General features: G+C 41.1%; 1 protein-coding gene across 1 annotated transcript in view; it reads right to left on the reverse strand.

The window, feature by feature from the left end:
- ANKDD1B (ankyrin repeat and death domain containing 1B) overlaps nucleotides 1-20,795 on the reverse strand; it is a 33,113-nt gene extending 12,318 nt beyond the window's left edge. Inside the window, exons 1-9 of the mRNA XM_075262415.1 lie at nucleotides 20,600-20,795; nucleotides 16,034-16,137; nucleotides 14,092-14,190; nucleotides 12,908-13,006; nucleotides 12,200-12,304; nucleotides 7,400-7,498; nucleotides 4,722-4,820; nucleotides 4,275-4,373; nucleotides 2,494-2,592 (exon numbers count right to left, since the gene is read on the reverse strand). Of these exons, the coding sequence (XP_075118516.1) occupies nucleotides 2,494-2,592; nucleotides 4,275-4,373; nucleotides 4,722-4,820; nucleotides 7,400-7,498; nucleotides 12,200-12,304; nucleotides 12,908-13,006; nucleotides 14,092-14,190; nucleotides 16,034-16,137; nucleotides 20,600-20,762 (966 nt within the window). The 5' untranslated portion in view covers nucleotides 20,763-20,795. The remainder of the gene's footprint in view (nucleotides 1-2,493; nucleotides 2,593-4,274; nucleotides 4,374-4,721; nucleotides 4,821-7,399; nucleotides 7,499-12,199; nucleotides 12,305-12,907; nucleotides 13,007-14,091; nucleotides 14,191-16,033; nucleotides 16,138-20,599) is intronic.
- Between the last annotated feature and the right edge of the window lie 1,090 nt (nucleotides 20,796-21,885).

Here is a 21,885-nt window from a genome sequence, read left to right on the forward strand (position 1 = left end):
GCAGAGAGTTAGCAGAGAGATAACGGATTAACCGAGAATAAACCAGGCGTTCCAAAAGTTTAGAGATGAAGGGGAGGTTAGAGACGGGTCGATAGTTAGCAGCACAGGATGGGTCCAGGGAGGGTTTTTTCAGTAGCGGGATTATAACAGCATGCTTGAAGGAGGATGGGAAGATTCCAGAAGAGAGAGAGAGGTTAAATATTTTAGTAAGGTAAGTAGTGACAGCAGGGGACAGAGATTGGAGAAGGTGTGAGGGGAAGGGGTCACTACTGCAGGTTGTGGGGCGAGATGAAGAAAGTAGCTGGGAAACTTCCTCTTCTGTGACAGGTTCAAAAGATGAGAATGGACAGTCTAAAGTGTGGCTGGTGAGGGGATCAGTACTATCGTAGGTGTGGGAGTCAATGTCACCTGGGGCTTGGGCAGTAATTTCTTGACGGATCTTATCAATTTTATCATGGAAATACATGGCCAGGTCATCAGCACTAAGGTCTGTGAATGGCGTCTGCACCTTGGGTGTGAGTAAGGAGTGAAAGGTTTCAAAAAGCCTTTTAGGGTTGCTGGAGAGAGAAGAGATGAGGGCGGTGAAATAGTCTTGTTTGGCGAGGTAAAGGGCAGAGCTATATGTTTTAAGCATAAACTTGAAGTGGAGGAAATCTGCAGGTGAGCGTGATTTTCTCCAGAGACGTTCGGCACACCTAGAGCAGCGCTGAAGAAATCGTGTCTGTGGCGTGTGCCAGGGCTGCTGCCTCCTATGTGGGACTTTACGAGTGGAGGGGGGAGCAACCTCATCCAATGCATTTTTGAGGGTTTCATTATAGTGACTGGTGGCCAGATTGGGACAGGAGATTGAAGAGATGGGGGACAGGGAGGACTGTAGAGTATCTGAGAGGTGCTGGGTGTCAATAGCACGCAAGTTCCTATATGTCTGATGGGTAGGGGCGTCTTGTGAAGGGGAGAGAGCACTGATGGTGAGAGATAGAAGATTGTGGTCAGAAAGCGGCAGAGAAGAGTTAGAAAATTTAGAGACTGTGAGGAGTCGATGGAAGACTAGATCAATCGTGTTACCGTCTATATGTGTGGCGGAAGAAGAACATTGTGAGAGACCAAGAGAAGTGGTTAATGAGAGAAACTGTGAGGCAGCCGAGGAGTGAGGGGGGGCAATAGGGATGTTAAAGTCACCCATGATGAGGGTAGGAATGTCACTGGATAAAAAGTGGGGAAGCCAAGAAGCAAAGTGGTCCAAAAATTGGTAGGGTGAGCCAGGTGGGCGGTAGATCACAGCTACACGTAAGGAGAGTGGGCGGAAAAGTCTGATAGCATGAACTTCAAACCAGCTGAGAGTGCCGGCGTGTACGCTCCGGCATGAGCAGAGCTTGCCGTATACGCCGGCACTCCCCATTCACTTCAATGGGACTGCACGGAGTGAAAGAAGCAGCCCATTCATTTCTATGGGGAGCGCTCGTATCCCCGCTCCCATAGAAATGAATGGAGCTGCTTTAGACGCCGCTTATTCTGAACGTGTTTTACGTTCAGAATAAGCTAGCGTTTACTCAGTGTGAATTCACCCTTAGATCATTGCTAATAGGAACTTATAGCCTGTTTTCTATTAAAAGGAAGTTTGATAGGTTAATAAAAAAAATTTAACTCCCCTTCCCCCACAACACGATAGCAAAAATAAATAAATAAAATGGGAGTTAGATCAACTTAACTCCTTACAAGTATTTTAGGGCCCACATTACAACTAAAACATCTTCAGTTCTACTGAATTGGAGATAGACAACCTAACGCTATATATGCCCACCATGTGTGAATAAGGGCTGTGAAAAATGGACAAAACAATTGTTTATTCATGGCTATTTGGTACCCATCTGGGAGTCATTTTCATGGTTCCTTACAGACTGATCTATTGAAGGATCTGTATAAACAGACAAAGTGACAGCCATTTTTGACCTTTACGTGAATATAGCCATAGGGTTTTGTTGTCATCCACATTCCGTACTGCAGAACTGTGCGGGTGGATGGTGCCGGTTTTGAGGTCATAAAATAGACATTAAATTGAGCTAAGAGCGATCTTGGATTAAATGAAATGTTGGTTTTGTCTACACATCATCATGCTAATACTATATTGCTATGATAATAATTGTAATATCTATGATATAACTTTTTAAATCTTTTTAAAATTCTGTATCACATTCTGCCTGTTTTTCAGAATGTAGGGAAAAAATACAAGAAGAAATAAGAGGCTATCTCAGTGATTGGCCCTGTGCCAGGAGTTTGGATGGGTTTCCTCCAAGTACTCCAGTTTCCTCCCACACTCCATAAACATACTGATAGGTAATGTAGATTGTGAGCCCTATATGGGACAGTGAGTGACAATATCTGTAAAGGGCTGTGGAATATGTTGGCGATATATAAGTAAAAGAAATAAATAAAATGAATGCATTATACATTGCTACAATGACAATATAAACAGTTATATTAATAGTTACTTACATTAGGGTTTGGTGTAAAGTCAAAGTTGTTTCTAAGGAGAAAGTTGACCAGCGCTAAGTGACCTTTCTCTGCTGCTATATGTAACGCCGTGTAGCCTTCCTAAAGATGGAATAGATGGTAAATAGCGAGTAATAGCAAGAAATATTACATACTACTGGATACTTTGTCAAAGAAAACAAAAGAGAAAATAAATAAATGAAATGTCAATATGTGCATTTAGGATCTCATAGAGGGGTTTGACACCCACTGACCCCCTTTGTCAGACATGGTGGAATTTCACAAGAAGCTGATGTGGACTTGGTCCTCTTGTGCCTGATGTGAAGCCTCCAGGGGAACACAAATTTATATGGCACGGCAGCCATGAATAACCATGAGTGCTCCTGTATGCTTAACCTCCTATCCAACTCTTTTCTGCACTGTTATGGGGACACTGTGACTTCTTTACCATTAGCAAAGTTTTGTCTTTTTACAATGTACGGGCTCTCTGATATGCCTGGGTACAGACTGTGTGGGTTTGTTGTTTTTTTTTTTTTCAAAAAGTTGGAACACTTTTGAAAAAATTTTTCTTACATCTGGTGAGTCCAAACGCATTGGTCAACTAAGAGATATGGAGAGAAAGCCATTCACAAACGCAGCTCTGTTAAAAGTGATACTGTACGTGTGTGCTGACCCCTTGATCCAGCCTTGTCTGAAAGTGTAGCCCAAGAATGGAGTCATACATGGCATCTGAAACCACAATATGTCAGCTTGACCATCAATGTACATTCATGTGAATGCTGCAGCCACTACTAGAGAAATATGTCCGACTTCTACCAGCAATGTCACTTGTTTGCCAGATGTTTCAGTAGCCAGACCCGCTACAATCAGCTGATCGTCTCGGCTGGCTTTATGGAAAGGAGTTGTTATGATGAGAGTCACATTAATTGGAAAAATAGTATTGCAACAAGTTTTGACCCAATAGTGCATTGTACACTCAAAAACCACATGTTTTTTTATCCTAATTATTGCATTTATTTGAGGCAAGTTTTGGCTGTACAGTTTTTATTAAAAATAAATTCAAGTCAACTGTTCTCACTATAAATCCAAAAATAGGAAAGGAAATTTTGGTGGCACAGTCTACATGAGTCATGGACCTAGACCTTCTAGATCAGCGGTCTCCAACCTGTAGTTCTCAAGATTTGCTAATTTACAACTTCCAGCAGTTTCACAACAGGCGGACAGTTATAAGATCACTCCGAACAAAGAACTAAATGATCCTGATGTCTTTCTTTTTCTTCTTAGTTGCTATGACTCCTAGTATATTTTCTGTCTCCTATGAACCTGTATGTGTTCTTTCTTTCTTTAAATATATTACTGTATTATCCACACTGCTGTAACACACTAGATTTCTCCATGGTGGAACTATTAAAGGATTACCTTATCTTATAAGTTGGACACCAGTGCGCTCGTGCGCGCTCTCTCTCTCTCTCTCTCTCTCTCTCTCTATCTCTCTCTCTCTCTCTCTCTCTCTCTATATATATATATATATATATATATATATATATATCCATAAATAATGTATCATACATAATATATCAGTCTATTTGACCAAAACATGAAATACTATATACCACAATGTTTCAGATCAGTAAATGACCAGTTATAAAGCCATTGAGCCATTGTGATCTGTTAGATCAATATAACCCGATGATACATGGCTGCTGTTATCTTTCCTCATATTTTCATTACTAGCGTTACCATTTCTCAAGTGTATAAAAAAAAAAACAACGTTAAATACATACGAGGTTCATAGTGTTGATATCACTTCCATCTTCCAATAATAGATTGGCACAAGCCTCATGTCCTCCTTCAGCAGCCAAATAGAACGGTGTGGCCCCTGCCTAGTGAACATACCAAAGGTTATTCATGAAGACAGAATTATCTATCCAGTTATCATTGTCTATCAATGCCTTGGAATGGAACGGAATCCCGAGCGCAGTTGTAAACCCAGCCTAAAATGTGTTGGGACCTGAAGGACTTGCCCCATCCATGCCTCACCCACCTTTTTAGGAAAATGCTTGAGCTATTAGTCAAAAAGGCAAAATCTTTGGTTAAAAACTGGTATTTGCCAAAAATTGTGGCCTTTTGTTATGAATGTGCTTTTAAAGCCATTGTCATCCTCTAATACAGCAACATACATGTATTTGCTTGTAAAGTCATTACTAGATACTCAAGAAGGCCATCTATACCTTATTTGGATTGTCTTTTTCTTGAAAGTGATCCAAAAGAACCCTCACAACTGCATCGTGACCATTAGCCGCCGCCAGATGTAGCGCCGTGTTACCTTCCTGTGCCGTAAAGAGACATAACCAATGACTAGCAATGATCCTGCCAATAACAGAATACTGTATATCCAAGCCCATTGTAACAATATATTACAGAAATATATCCTCTTCTCCATATGCATTAGACAGCCATTATAGTACCTGACATGGTACAGTAGACTCTCACTAAGATTCATTGTACTCATAGCAGGTGCAATAGGAATAAAATAAGTACTACACATTTGTTACAAATGAGAGAATCTCAGCAGAGGCTTGTAAAATGTTTGCAGATGTTTAGGAATAAATTATTAATACTGACAATAAAACCACAAGTGTTATTCTCACCAGAGTGGCTGACCAGATGGCTGATGGAAGCTGATGTCGTTCTATTTACCATCATATAAAGCCCTATTAAAGAGGACCTTTCACCACTTTTGGGCACATGCAGTGTTATATACTGCTGGAAAGCTGACAGTGTGCTGAATTCAGCGCACTGTCGGCTTTCCCGATCTGTGCCCGGTGTAAAGAGCTTACGGTGCCGGTACCGTAGTGCTCTATGGTCAGAAGGGCGTTTCTGACCATTAGCCAGGAACGTCCTTCTGCCTCGCGGCGCCAATCACGCTGTGCTGTGGAGCGGGGAGGAACGCCCCCTCCCTCTGCTCGCAGTACTCGTCCATAGACGAGTATTATCAGGAGCGGGAGGGGGGAGTTCCTCCCCGCTCCACAGCACAGCGCGATAGGCGCCGCGAGGCAGAAAGACGTTCCTGGCTAATGGTCAGAAACGCCCTTCTGACCATAGAGCACTACGGTACCGGCACCGTAAGCTCTGTACACCGGGCACAGATCGGGAAAGCCGACAGTGTGCTGAATTCAGCACACTGTCAGCTTTCCAGCAGTATATAACAATGCATGTGCCCAAAAGTGGTGAAAGGTCCTCTTTAAGTGATACATGCCTGGTCTGCAATAGTTTAAGGTTTGTCCAGTTCTTTATTCTTCATGACTTGTCTTGGAAGATAAAAGATAAGATGGGATCTAACACCCGGGATGCCTACTGATCAACAGGTTGAACGTATGAGCCCTGTCACTCTTTCACTATTGATATTAATTCATAGTGACCGTGTGATGTAATGGCAGCCTCATCCCATTCAATTATGTGTACCATCAATGTCTTTAAAAGTGCAGTGGAACATGCTGTCATTATATAAGCAAGAGAGGTAATAAGCAAGTAAATAAAAGTCATATAATTGACTCCTAATTGAATCCAGCTCAGATTGTTCTTCATTTGGGCGGCAGAACGCTGAAGCAGAGTATTGGCGTTCCACCATGGCTTTCTGCTGCTGATAAATGGGACTAATCAGCAGGAAGACTCGAGCCGTGGAAACTTCTTGCTTCCATCTCTGCTTCCCATTGAGTACAATGAGAGGTAGAATCAGGGTGGAATCCTCCTCAAAATCGGCATCAGATTTTGTCATGGGAACATGGGAAGGGGTCCTTACACTGGGTTCAGGAGGCAAATAAAAGTTAAACTGAGTAATATTTTTAATTATGTTATCATGATCCTTTTCTGTCTGGGAACCCTAGTAGAATATAATAAGCTTTGGTGAAGCTAAACTTTAAAGGGTGTAGATAGGCTTAAAGGGGTTGTCCAAATATTCAGAGATAAATGTTATTGTGTCTATACTGAAAAGTTGTACAATTTACCAATATAATTTCTATATCAATTCCACACAGTTTACTAGATCTCTGCTTGCTGTCATCCACTACTTCCAGTGGATAAAAATCAGTCCATGGTCATGTGATATATAGTCCATGGTCATGTGATATACAGTCCATGGTCATGTGATATGCAGTCCATGGTCATGTGATATGCAGTCCATGGTCATGTGATATACAGTCCATGGTCATGTGATATGCAGTCCATGGTCATGTGATATACAGTCCATGGTCATGTGATATGCAGTCCATGATCATTTGATATGGAGTCCATGGTCATGTGATATACAGTCCATGGTCATGTGATATACAGTCCATGGTCATGTGGTATGGAGTCCATGGTCATGTGATATACAGTCCATGGTCATGTGATGAGCACACAGGTGCACAGCTCGTTACCAGGCAGATGTCTAATTATTGTCCTGTGACTAAAATGAGCTGTGCGCCCGTGTGCTCATCACATAACCATGGACTGCATATCACATGACCATAGACTGTACATGACATGACCATGGACTAATTTTTATCTACTGGACGTAAGCAGAATAAATGACATCAAGCAGAGATCTAGAAAACGATGAGGAATTGATACAGAAAGTATATTGGAAAATTGTGGAATTTTCATTATACAATTGATAACATCGGCCTCTCAATATTTTTCTGAAACAGGACAACCCCTTTAAGATCATGTGGTTTTATGGATGTTATAAGAAATAAACACCCACGTAAAGGACTTTTGTTAAAATGAAATGGCAGAAACCTGAAAAACTGGTTATATGGTTGGAAAGAATGTTTCAAGCAGTCTCTAAAGTCGCCAGTGCACATTGTCCTGTCACTATGACATATGTTGTTCACTTTCTATGGAGAGGTCATACTGAGCTATACTATACCTTGTCTTCTTTAGATGAGAATAATCCCAGAGAAATAAGATTGTTGATCATATTAATATGTCCATTCTCAGCCGCTAGGTGAAACGGTTCTCTGCCTTTCTGGAAAAGTCAGTAAAGAGGTGCAATTTAATAACAAAAAAACACATTAAACAATATGTAGTCTGGAGCCCCTATGTCTTATAAAAATCTGGAACAGGGCCCCGTAACTACTATTTTTAATGTATAACACCAGTATCTTATATTGGTGCTAGAAGGGCCATTTGTCTCCCACAGGCACTAGGGTCCAGGCCAACTGCTACCTGTATACCCCTATACCTACACCCTTGACCACTACTACTGCTAATTGAATACAGATTCAGTGAAAAACACCACTGATCCAACTTTTTGAGGTATAAAAACCCTTCATCAAATATCATAATGTAGTATACCAGCATGGACATGGACTCCGGTTGAGGCTGGGGGCTCCATGTCACAGCAAAGTGGATTTAGCGAATCTCATCCCAACTTTGCTTTAAAATACACGCTGCAGACACAGAGCAAAGTAAGCATTTACCTAAAGTAGTTCTGTTTTTGGAGACATTCCCTCTATAGGTAGGATTATTACAATAATAAAGAAGGGATCTCTCCTTCTGGAATCAGGTACAGCCTGTTCCATAGGAAGCTTGTTTGTTTTCTTTTGTCATGGCTGGACTATAGGTGACCTAAGCAGCAGTTCCTGTTATGCTGATGGATATGCACAGCAAATATTAGATTTTTCCACTATTGCCCTATTAGGTCACTTTCCATTTCTGCGCTTATGGTAAATAGACCCATAAATAGATGCCACTGAGTGATATCTGTGCCGCATAGACCCATCGTTGAAAAACATACATCAAGTGCAAGAGGGTGCAACAGCATGCATCCTAGTGCACTATTCAGTGCTTCGAATAGAGGTAAACTCTGACGGATACTGCTCCGACAGGTGAATAGGGGTCTATGGAGCTTCTTACTGTATGAACCAATAAACTGCAAATAGTCTCATTTTGTTCATAAAGATAGCAATTCAGGTGACAAATATATAAGACAGGACTGCTATATGTGCATTTTTTCAATACACACAATAAGTGCTGTACTGACTGATTTCTTCATATATATATATATATATATATATATATATATATATATATATATGTATTAGTCAGAGCTCTGTTTTATGAAATAGAAACCTAGAGGGATTCAGAGCGCACAGTATACTGTTTTATTGATGAGTTTAATGTATTGACTGTATACTGCGAACTCCAGACTCTTCCTAATCTCCAAAAAATGTTGATCCTATTATTTTAATTTAGTTTTAGTAACAATAAAGAGGATTTTAAAAGGATATTATTGCCAGAAAATGACTTATTATTTAACTGTTTTATGTTAAACATTTTTGGTGAGGTTTTTATAAATTTTCCGTGTTATCTATATTTTAAAACATTGTTAAAATTCCTGCAGTTATGATTCTGGCCACTATGCCTAATAATATACTGAGACTTCCTGTTTGCAGTAGGAGATTTGTTTGCAGCAACCCTCTCACTTGTCCGCACACTGATGATCAGAGCTATCATGTATATGTAGATAAGAGACAGAATCCACCAGTCACATTAGGTGATGTTCACAGCTTATCCGCTCTTCTCTCTCTACACAATGAACACTACCAAGGTTGCAGAAGAGTCCTAGAAAACCCATGAAAATGAATAGGGTCTGCTCCAGACCATTGTTTCTATGGCCCATCGCCAGAAGACAGGAATTCACATAGAATTAGGTTTAGTGGCAATGGTTGGAATTGCAAGATTTATAGGATTTTTTTTAATTTTTTTTTAAATATGTGTAATATAAAAAAAATGTGATTTCAAAAATAAAAAAAATGAATTCAGGAGGCAGGAAGTCACAAACTATAGTAGGCTTTAGTGGCAATAGTTGGAATTGCAAGATTTTTAGGATTTTTTTTTCAATATAGATAATAACAGAAAATAAAAAAAACACCAAAAATTCTTTAAAAATATGTGTAATATAAAAATGTGATTTCAACAATAATAAGCTGACAAGTGTGAATAGAGATTTGTTTCCTATGATAAAAGCATTGATGGCCTATCCTTGGCCCAGATCTTCTAGATAGCTTCAACCCCTTCATCCAGTACAACCAGCGGAAAGTCATAGTTTACTGTTGTGGCTGATATTGATGATCAGAGCCGTTCGCTTGAATGAGACCCGGTTCACATCTGTATTCGGGGATTCCATTCTCCTCTACTGCAAGCAGCACTTTTTTCTCCACATTTTCCGTGCGGAAATCGAGCGAAAACCACATTTAGTCTATGGGATCTGCAGGTTTCCTCATGTTAGTGCTTTTTTATGAGTGAAAATAGATTTTGCTGCACACACTGTTTTGTGATCAAAGGAATATAGAGATTTATTTTACAATATAGTTAACGCCTTTTGACACAATGCAAAATATTGGCATAGAAAGACAGGCTAGATCAATTGGATATGACGTTTCGGTCCTTAGACCTTCATCAGACGCGATCTAGTGTGGTAGCAGGATCAGTATAAGTGTCATGCCTTGACACTTATACTGATCCTGCTACCACACTAGATCGCGTCTGATGAAGGTCTAAGGACCGAAACGTCATATCCAATTGATCTAGCCTGTCTTTCTATGCCAATATTTTGCATTGTGTCAAAAGGCGTTAACTATATTGTAAAATAAATCTCTATATTCCTTTGATCACAAAACAGTGTGTGCAGCAAAATCTATTTTCACTAGTATATTTGGGTCGAAGGACCTTTTTTCGCTAGCACCACATATAATTTTAGAGTGTGCGGTACCATTGACTTTTTTGCTAAGTGCTTTTTTATGAGGCATAGGTTTCTGTTCAGGGGGATCCCCAAGCGGACTCCCGAACGGAAGCCCATGAGCAAATGTAAACTGGGCCTGAGCTGGTTTGGAGTACCAAGCATCTACGAATAGGCCTTCAGCGTTTTATTTGCCAAGAACCCTCTTCAACATCTAAAAAAATAATAATTAGAAAAAAAATACTCTCTATCGGGGTCATGTTTTGCCGTCAATGCTGCACATAAACTTTGATAATATTTTCCACGTTAGCCGGAGTTTATCTCAATATTTGCCTCCAGTTCCAGCTTTGATCTAATGATACATAATCCATTTGCTACCCTTTACCTAGTCACCCACATGAATATCCTGCAGAAAAATCACAAGAACTTTTCAGAGATAATATTACCAGAAGCAGTTCATAAAAGAGTCAGACACACCTCACAGAACCAATATTGGAAGACCTTTACACTCTGCCCACCTAATCCCTACTAAAGAGATGTATTGTATAGTATTTACTAGAAGGGAGGTGGATGTATAACTATCCAAACACTATCCAGAATAAACTGCATCTAGATCAGCTAAGATAGCAGTAATGTATATACAGAATTTACAAAGTACACAGCATACAATGGGACATAGCAGGAGGGAAACACTCTGAATGCCTCTATAGGAAACTGAAGGGTGATCGTCAGTAATATAGTCCAGAGTTGCATTCACAATTCGGCAGAGCAAAAAACTTAAGCTCTTTTACATTCCATTATTTTCTGATCAGTCAAGTATTGACCACTGGGGCACCCACTGATACTGATCCCTCCTAAACCCATGCTGGACCCATTATTCTTTGTTTTTTTATGTCACATGTTTGACCCCTTCTTGACATATAACATACATGTATCTCATGTATGTTGAGAGAGGGATTATGAAGAGGGTTCTGGTGCTATGTTCTCCCCATACAAGATACATATACACAACAGATACACAATGGCAGCTTCCCAAATTGGAACTTGCTGGAAATTTAATTCGTCAGATACCATCTTAAATATTGATCGTAGGATCTGATCAGTTACTCATAGGGAGACGTCTGTCTCTCTCTCTCTCTGCTCTGGTCACCCCCTCATGAGTGTCAAATAGGTGTCATGGTGGACTTGGCTTAAATATAGACCCCAGACCTGACATCTTTCTGCACCTCTTAAAAGATTACCAATCTATGGACAGTATACTGCAATACAGAAGCATTACAGTATATTGTACAAGTACAGTATATTGTCACACAATGGCATATTAAAATCCACTAAGGGGACTAAAAACAAAAGTGAAATAAAACTTTTTTTATGAAAACAAACACAAAAAATAATTTCACCCACTTTCCCTAATTTACATATAAAACTAACTGAACAATAAAAACGAGCGTATTAGGCATCATTGCCTCCAAAAATCTCAGAATGACCAAGACATGAAATTATTTATCCTACATAGTGAACACCATATCAGAGAACAAATCCCAATTCTTGGGCTGCTTTGTCCCACAATGATTAATAAAAAGCAATGATATCAATTAAAACTAAAGCTCAACTTGCAAAAAGTGAGCCCTCACACAGCTCTATGAATGAAATGTAAACCAAAAAGGAAAAATATAAAAAAAAATTATGTCTTTTGGAAGAAAGTTAGAAAAGAAAGAAAATGAAAAATTGGAAATTTGCTGCAGCTGAAAGAAGTCAAACTGTCCTGCAGTAACATGAAATGTTTGGGACCCCTACACAAAGAATGGCAAACTACTGGTACATATTTTGCAATACTGAAGATGTTTTTTGCTTCCCTATTTAAGAAGAGAAACCTTTTTGTATTTGAGGCAGGAGGACAGCAATATGTTAGCAGAAATGGTGCACATTATATACAGTTCTAGGATGTTGAGTCCTAAAATACACATCATAAAGTACGACACTCACCCCATCCTTAATGTTTAAGTCCTTTAGCTCCAGCTCCTTCAGTAGGTAATCCACTATGTCATTCTTATTATTCTGGGCCGCAAAATGCAGAACATTCATTCCATCCTACAAAAGACTTTCATATGTTACTTTATATTATCAGGGTGGATACACCCAGATAAAATGTACATTAAAAATGAGCACACCATTGTTTTTCTTGTGCAATTCTCCATGTGTTTGATGTGTCACATGACCCCCTTCCCACTGAAAAAAGTAAAGTTAATCCAAAGTGGCGACTTTGCAAATGGCCGCCATGGGCATCACACAGCCTCAAATGTTTCTCCCCTCCCATGTACTAATATGCCACAAACGGTAAGGTGATATCACCAACCACTTCCATTTTATCTGGGTGTATCCAATATTCCAGACTAAATATCTCATGAGTGAGGGTTGTTTGGTGTGATACACAGTATAGACACTTTCTGGAATAACATCTGTCAATAAAGTATCATCACTGAAGGTCCAACCATTGGAAACCCCAAATTACTTACCAATGGCATCATTTATTGGTGTCAAAAATTGGCATTTACGTACATGAGCTATGAGATATATAATATGCTTAGATAAATTGATCACATTATGGGCACTATTTTTTGGTCACCATCGAATAACGTTATCTGAACCTGGTTATATCTAGAGAGAGATAGAATAGTAATAAGTGATATATACCTGGTTTACAGCTTTCTGGTTTGCTCCGGCTTTGATCAGCATCTGCACAATAGTTAGGTCAGCAGACCACGCAGCCAGGTGAAGGACAGTGAGGCCATGCTGGGAAAAGAATAGGATGGTAAATAGGCCATTATGGGATCAATGTCAAGAGCTTTAGAAGATCATAAATAACATTTTTCAACATGAGTACAATAATAGTGTACAGACACCCATTGCGGCAATTGCATGGGGCTGAAAATCCACCCAAACTTGGTGGCAAATTACCACACAATTTGGGGTTCCATAAGTAAAGTTGACATAATGTGTATCCTATATATGGCCACTCATCTAATCACTAGCCTCACGGTCACAAGTGGTAGTCGGATACATCATTGCAGTGGGCATTTCTGCACTGCCGTGGTGATGTACCCAACCATTGGACGTGACAGGCGATGCCAGTGGCTGGCGGCAACAGCAATGTGAGGTGTCCTAGACATTATGGCTGCAGTGGTGGAAACAAGGACTTGAGAAGATAATGGGATCCCTGCAATTGGAATAAAGAAGGATTTACAAAAATATTTTTTATTTTATTTTAAATAATTTCTTGTCTATTTTAATTTTTTTGGCCCAGGCTTAAGTCTCACTTTGCAGAAAAGCTGTGTTCTTGTGATTTTTTAAATGGATTTAGCAGAAGGCAGGAGGATAAGGGTGAGTTCACACAGGGTTTTATGGTCCGGATTTTGACACGGGGGCCGTCTCAGAATCCGATGCAAAAAAACAGCTAGCCATGACTTGATGCTGGTGCAGTGCACCGGCATCCAGTCACGGCATTCCGCTCCCGATTAGGCCAAAATGAGTGGACCTAGTCAGGAGGGAGTGTCACGGCGCAGACACTGCGGCAGATTCTGCCACGGAATCCGCAGCAAGAAAGGGCTGCTCGCTTTTTTCTTTCCGCAAGCAGCATAAAACCACTAGCGGAAAAAAGAAGTGAACGGTTCCCATTGAAGTCAATGGGAGGCGTTTTTTGGAGCCGGTGCGAACTTACCCTAAGACCTTCCTATATATTTCCCATTCTTTTTAAAGCCACTCTTGGCTTCGGGTCAAAAAGAAAAACGCAGCTTTCACACACCATGTGACCTCAGCCGTCAATGGGTTGTATAAAAATAGAAAAAGGAGTCTGTACATTATAATATTATAATTCTTACCTTATCCACGGTATCAACTCGCGCTTTATGGCCGAGAAGAAAAGACACAGCTTGGTAGTGGCCTCCCGCTACTGCAAAATGAAGAGCTGTGCGATCCAGCTGCGAAAAAAGAAACAAAAAAAACTGCAATTATTGTGTCGCTATACACACTAAACATATACAGGCCTTGCCATTTTATTTTTTTAAGTCTGTGTTGCCCATAGCAACCATATAGAGCTCAGTTTTATTTTTTAAACTACTTTGGTAAAATGTAAAAAGCTGAAATCGGGTTGGTTGCTAAGGGCAATAAAGACAGATTCATGTTAAATTTCGCTAACATCATTGGATCTACCATTGTAAAGTCCACATGAAGTGTAATATTTCCAGTGTTATGAGTACGGCCTAGTTGGCGGCTTGGTTGACAAGTGAGAGAATAGAATAAGAAGTAGAAGTAGTTTATCTTGTGTCTAGAAATTTAGTGAAGTACGTTCCTAAAATATCTGGGCGGCTCCCACAAAAAAGGTGACCTTTTATATTATGTGACACAGGCACAAAAAAGGGGCACGACTGCCATTCATTCAATGAGTAGGAGCATCGGGAGCAGGGAGGCAAAATCTGACAGGGATAGGACCTGCTCCATATTTTGCGGCCCAGACACAGGACCATGTAATTCGCAGTCATGTGTACGGGTCCATAGAAATGAATAGGTCAGTGTGATATCCAGGAGAAACCTAGATAACACACTGACCCGTCACACGGACATCTGCAAGGGCTTTAAAAAAATAGGATCTGCTTTTTTCCCTAGAAATAGAATAAGTCTAGTTAATGGGATTAATGTAACTTGAAGCTCAAGGGCCTCAATGCAAAATCTGTATCAGGGTCTCAATTTATCAAATGCTATCTATAATACTTAGGTTTACTTGTATTGTAATAAGGCCTGTTGGGACTCTTTAGACTTCAGGGTCCAGGGGTTGCTACCCCTTCTGAACCCCCTATAGCTATGCCATTGATGGGTTGTATGTGGGATTCCAGCTCATTCCCATTCACATGGAGAATATTTGAATAACCAATAAAGCCAATGGGCAAAAGTGGCATTTAGGCCTCATTCAGATTGTCAAAAATTTTCATCCAACAAAGTTACAGACCCCATAGAGACCACTGATTCCCTTGGGACATGTTTGTATCCAGAATATAATTCACCCATCCCTTTGGAATTCCTGTTTTTCTGTTTTGTTTTTTAAATATAAATAGCAAGTCCTATATAGGGATCACAATGTACATTTTCTTTTTCTCCTATCAGTATGCCTTTGTAGAATGGGAGGAATCCACACAAACACGGAGAGAACATACAAACTCCTTGCAAATGTTGTTCTTGGTGGGATTTGAACCCAGGACTCCAGCACTACAAGGCTGCACTGATCACCACTGAGCCACCATGGTGCCCCTCCATTTTCCTGTTCTGGCACTATATTTGGCCATTATGATTGATATGACTAGGCACAGTGCTTGATATGAAGGTGATCTTATACTCAGAAGCCAGGTCACAGAAGAATTTAAGAAGTTCTGCCCCGTAGAAAGGAAAAAACTTACTTCTGTGCTCCTTGTTGCCCTTAATACACTTTGGGTAAAGGATTTTGATATTTCTGGCTCAAAATACATGTTTTTGACTTTTAGGAAAGTGGGCACATATAAAGAGAACAAGAGCGCTCATAGGGTGATAAAGTCATAAACTATAAAACCAGTATTCATTTCTACTCTCTATTGGTGTGAAAAAGGGGTCTGTGTACCCTAAAATGCATCCCTATTGAGACCATTATCATAAAGATCATCAGCTAGCATTGTCCACTTCTAATACATGGCAGCCATCACTTTGGTACTGCACCTTCAGGACGTTCCTGGGAACCATCCCGCCTGTCTCTATTATTCTTGGCCATTGCTAAGCCTGCACGTTTGTATCACTTACCACATTTTTAGCGTTGATGTTGACTCTCTTCTGTTTGAGTAAGGTCATCTTCTCCACATCATTGTTCTTTGCTGCACTATGGAATTCCATCTCATTTTTTAACACTGGAACAAGATAACATTGGAATAAATGGACCTACTATTTAGTAATGTCAGTGGGTTAATCTCTTCCCTACATGAAAGCTGAAAAATGTAAACTCAGCTAAAAATCCCTGTGGAAAAATAAAATAAGTGGAAAAAGCGGCAGAAAAAAAAACACACGTGTACACTTTATTTTTCATTGTGTCTTGTTATTTTCTGTAGCGTGTCCAAAGGTACAATGAACATGGTTTCCTAATTCTTCAGATGCACTTCTATGTGTCAGAATGGAAATCTACCCCAGTGAAGAATGGGCATAGATATCCTATATAACGCATGTCAGCTTTCCGACATGAGTTATAGTAAATTTTTCTGTCTGAGGCAGCCTCACCTGGGCCCCAGTAGCCCATGTTTCAAATTTTTCTGCATTTGAGCCAAAGCCGAGAATGGCTACAAAAGGAATGGGAAATATATTGGAAGCTCTTCTATTTTTATTGTTTACTGTCTTTTTATTCTACTTCCCAATCCAGTCCTGGCTTTGGCTCAAAAAACTGCAGCAAAACCTGCAACAAAAAAAAGCTGCTTTTCTGAAACGTGTGTCCTTAGTCTAAGGCTCCGTTCCCACGGAGTAACGCGCCGCTCACTTAGACACGTAAACACGTGTCAGAGCAAGGCGGTTCAAAACAGATCCCATTGACTTCAATGGGTGCCGACTTACACGCGCTACACATTGAAATCAATGGGAGGCTTTATAACCCATTGATTTCAATGTAGAGCGTGCATAAGCCGGCACCGATTGAAATCAATGGGATCTGTTTTGAAGTGCCTCGCTCTGACACGTGTTTACGTGTCAAACTGAGCGGCGCGTTACTCCGTGGGAACGGGGTCAGAGTGTAGATTAATCAAATCTACCACAAATCACATCCCGAAGTCTGACATTGTTGGGCACAGGCTCACTTCTGTTGTACAATATGAAGGTTGGTCAGATGTGGTAAAACCAACATTTTACACTATGATTTCATCAGTAACAATGTCATTGCTTATTTTTTTGTGGTTTTTGTTTTTCAGAAAATCTAAGATTTCGATTACAGAAGAAAACTATTCATTTGCAAGGAAAGTTCAAAGTCTGCAAAAACTGGAAAAACAGGAATGTAACAAACGGCTGCAGTGATACACATAATACATGTTTACCTGCTTCATCCATCATGCATTATCTTCTATATAAAAAAAACAAGTTTGTTTTGTATACTGTATAATATATATAGACCCATTATAGTCAATGGTGCCTTTTAGGGTGGGTTCAGAATTGCGTGGGCAGCACGGTGGCTCAGTGGTTAGCACTTCCACACGCCAAAAACATACTGATAGGGTCAATGTCTGTAAAGTGCTGCGAAATATGATGGTGATATACAAGTAAGCATAATAAATAATTGCGCCCAGTCTCTGCTTTAGCCAATCCGGTGAGTTTCCGTCTTCTGCCCCGAGCAACTGGACAGGGGACGGCGGTCAGTTTTCTGCCTCTCCGCAGAGAAACCGTTTTTTTTTTAGCTGGACACAAAGTCGGACATGCAGAAGACAGAAACCCACCAGATTGGCTAAAGCAGAGACCGGGCACAGGTGTGAACCCACCCTTACACATCTGTTGTTTTTCATAGGCAAAGAGACATTGAGAAAAAAAATCGGTACTATTCCGTTATCGGGCCAGCAGCAGCGCAGTTCAGCAGCAGCTTTCGGGACAGCAGTTCAGCAGCGGGAATTACAATGACATCCGAGGACTGCTGGCCCGATGCTTGTGCCCAGTAACCAGTACATCGATGACCCCCCTCCCCCATCCTTCTCCTCCTGCCAGTGCTGCCCCCCAGCTCTCCTTACATCTTCCCCGTACCCTCTCCCCGCCACACGACTAGGCCTCACCTCAGCGCTAGTACCGAGACCGAAAGGAAAGACACCGGGGCTCAATCCAGGCCCTGACAAGAAACACGCCGACTATAGGAACGGTGAGCTACAGCGAGCCGGAGGGACAAACTTTCTGCAGCGTCCGGCGGCTATCTAGTAGCATTCATTGCTCAAGATTTACGGTGAGGCCTATTACAGGGAGAGGGTACGGGGCAGATGTAAGAAGAGCTGGGGGGCAGCACTGGAAGGAAGAGGAGGATGAGGGCATCGATCGATGTACTGCCTACTACACACAAGCACGGCCTCTATCATCGGGCCAGCATCGGCTTAGTCATGTGGCGGGGAGAGGGTACGGGGTAGATGTAAGGAGAGCTGGGGGGCAGCACTGGAAGGAGGAGGAGATGGAGGGGGGGTCATTGATGTACTGGCTACTGGGCACAAGCATCGGGCCAGCAGTCCTCGGATGTCATTGTAATTCCCGCTGCTGAACTGAACTGCTGTCCCGAAAGCTGGTGCTGAAATGCGCTGCTGCTGGCCCGATAACGGAATAGTACCAAAAAATCATAGCATGTAGTATTTTATTTTCTCTTTTCTCTATGCATATCGGCCATTCAAGTCTATGGTTCAGTGAAAAGAAGACAGACAGCCTATGAACGTCATCCGTGTGCTTTTTTTTTTTAACAGATACATTGCTGAAAAATAAAACTGACACATGAATAGCACACGGATCAGACCTGAATATCATTGAACATCTGTGGGATGATTTGAAGCGGGCTGTCCATGCTCGGCGACCATCAAACTTAACTGAACTTGAATTGTTTGTCCAAAATACCTTTATCCAGGATCCAGGAACTGATTAAAAGCTACAGGAAGCGACTAGAGGCTGTTATCTTTGCAAAAGGAGGATGTACTAAATATTAATGTCACTTTTCTGTTGAGGTGCCCATACTTTTGCACCGGTCAAATTTTGGTTTAATGCATATTGCACATTTTCTGTTAGTACAATAAACCTCATTTCAATCCTGAAATATTACTGTGTCCATCAGTTATTAGATATATCAAACTGAAATGGCTGTTGCAAATACCAAAATATTTAGAACTAAAAATGATTAAGATTAATAGGGGTGCCCAAACTTTTTCATAGGACTGTATATATACAAAGATATTTCTGTCTATGATTATACAAACCTCTGATATCTGTCGCGCCTTAGCATGACTGTGGAGTCAGAATCGGAACTGATTTTGGGTGGAGTCAAAAAAAGATACCAACTCCGACTCTAGCATCAAGATAAAACTATTAATTATTTTATTTTTTAGAGATGAGCGAGTACTGTTCGGATCAGTCGATCCGAACAGCACGCACGCATTGAAATGAATGGAAGCACCTGGTACTTCCGATTTGACGCCGGCCGGCCGCTTAAGCCCCTGCGTGCCGGCTACGTCCATTCATTTCAATGCGTGCGTGCTGTTCAGATCGGCTGATCTGAACAGTACTCGCTCATCTCTATTATTATACAATTATTAATATTGTATAATTAATTAGTTGCTTAGTTTATTATTTAATTACAATGACATGATCATTACTGATTCTGGCTGACCATGGCGTTCAGCCATTTATGTAGGAGTTGGAGTCAGTCAGACTCTGCACTTTATATTCACATTGTTGTAGATGGCTGGGTGACTGGTTTATGCAGTTTTATTTATATTCCTATTGTCAACACAAGGATCTGGTCCCCTGGATAATATAAGTACCTTAAAACCTACAGTGCGCCTTCTTCACCACTGTATCTGCATCCTCAGGTAGGTTGGCAGATGACTATACCCTAGCAGGTAAGTCAGTAATTGGCTCCAAACTCACCTTCGAATGGGGTTGTCTTCTACTGGACCCTTGGGGAACACTACTAGGTCAAATGCTGGAAAACACTGTAAATACCACCAGTACTCTACTGAATAAGTGAGTCTGACTCTGATAGGATCCCAGCAAGGTATACAATCTTATATAAGAACATTTACAACTGGTATATAGACTTGTTTGTCACATTGCAGTGACAAAAGCCATATGCACTAAATTATTAAAATAGCTCATGATATACACAGATGGAACATATACAATACAACAACTTCCTTAATGTATCTGGATTTATTAGCAATTATAGAACTTTCTGATGCACTTATATACATCAAATACATCTAGAACTGGAAATACATAAGATCAGGTACAGAAGGACTCAGTGGTATAACTAGGAATGGCTGGGCCCCAAGTCAAAGATTTGACATGGCCCCCCCAACAGACCCAACCTCTCCACAACTCCCCCTGAGTATAATGATAGCAGTGTTTGTGGGGTTCGTGGGCCCGTGGCCTTACTTTCTGATCCCCTCTCCTGATCACAGCCACCTCCAAAGAAAGGTAAGTGCAGGCGGCCATAAGCAGGAGTGAGGATGGGTAACTAAATAGGGCCCTTTACCTGTTGGCGTTACTCCAGCATGTAATGGCCTATTTAAAAAAAAAATGGTAGCGGCTGCCGCCGGGCCCCCTGCTATTTCGGTAAATCTTTTCTGATCACATTCACAATAAGTATTTGGTGTGACTTACATATCTCGTGATTCTCAGTTGGCCCTGGATTCCCAGTTGGCCTCCGTACATTCTGCACCAATCCATTGACAGTGCCAAGCATTTTCTGGGCTCCACTTCTTCCCAGTTCAACCAGTGCTGCTGTCCCATTTTCTTTCTTCCTCTCGTTTTCTTCTTCCTTCATCTTTGTATTCCAGGATTTTACCCTATTCAATTTACTATTATACTCCCTTGCAGTTGTATAAAGCCACTTCTATGATGACCAAAATTGGGTCCTTAGACTTCTACATAGGATTCCCTCTGTCCGTGAACTGAAGACGGTCCGGTGTGTTCCTGCTGTTTGAACACATTCGGTGAAAGACCTGGGCTGGGTTGTGGATCAGGTCTCTCCTCTGTGTCAGTCTGGGATGGGAGTCCCTTGCAGGTGTAGTACAACCGGCCCAGCGTGACTCATACCTGAAGGCGCTCATGACATAGAAAGTTGTAAAGCACATTCCAAATGGTCATTAAGTTAAGATGTAAACTGGACGTAAAATCACACACAGACACTAAGAAAAGGGTAGAAAAGAAAGAAAACTCTACTCAATCCTAATACAGCTAAATATTTGCTTATCTAAAGACAGCTTTACAATACCTACAGAAAGTAATCACTTGTGACAATAAAGGAAAGCTTGAGAAATTGTGGCCATCATGTCACCATGTTTAACTTCAGATACAAGAAAGAGGAGTCAGTCAACAAAATGAAGACATTTAAAGGGAGGCTGTCATGAGAACACTGCACTGCAGATACAAGGGGTAGGGTCACCTGAATCAAATAGTGCTTTCCCTCGTGAATCCGTGCCTCTATTACCAAGATATCGCCATTTTTGTCAATATCAAAATGGGCTCTTTGGAGCTACAAGAGTGTAGCCATTGCACGAGAGAGGGATGGGTAAGTTCACACAGGTTTTTCTGTGCCGATTTTGGCACGGAATCAGCGTCAGAATCTGGCTCAAAAAAAACACCTCCCAATGGGAGCCGGTCATTTCCTTTTTTCACGAGCGGTATGTTCCTACTTGCGTGAAAAAAAAGCGACCTGCCCTTTCTTCAGGCGGATTCAGAGGCTGAATGAGCCACGGACGTCCACCTCTCAACACCTCCCTCTCGACTAGGCCCATTCATTTGGGCTTAATCTAGAGTGGAATGCCACGACTGGATGCTGGTGCACGGCATCGGAATCCAGTCGCGGCCAACCGTTTTTTTGGATCGGAATATGAGGCATCCTCCATGTCAAACTCACATGTGAACCTAACCTAAATCTCCCACCG

The sequence above is a fragment of the Leptodactylus fuscus genome, chromosome 1 (assembly GCF_031893055.1).
Source record: "Leptodactylus fuscus isolate aLepFus1 chromosome 1, aLepFus1.hap2, whole genome shotgun sequence".
NCBI classification, from domain to species: Eukaryota; Metazoa; Chordata; class Amphibia; order Anura; family Leptodactylidae; genus Leptodactylus; species Leptodactylus fuscus.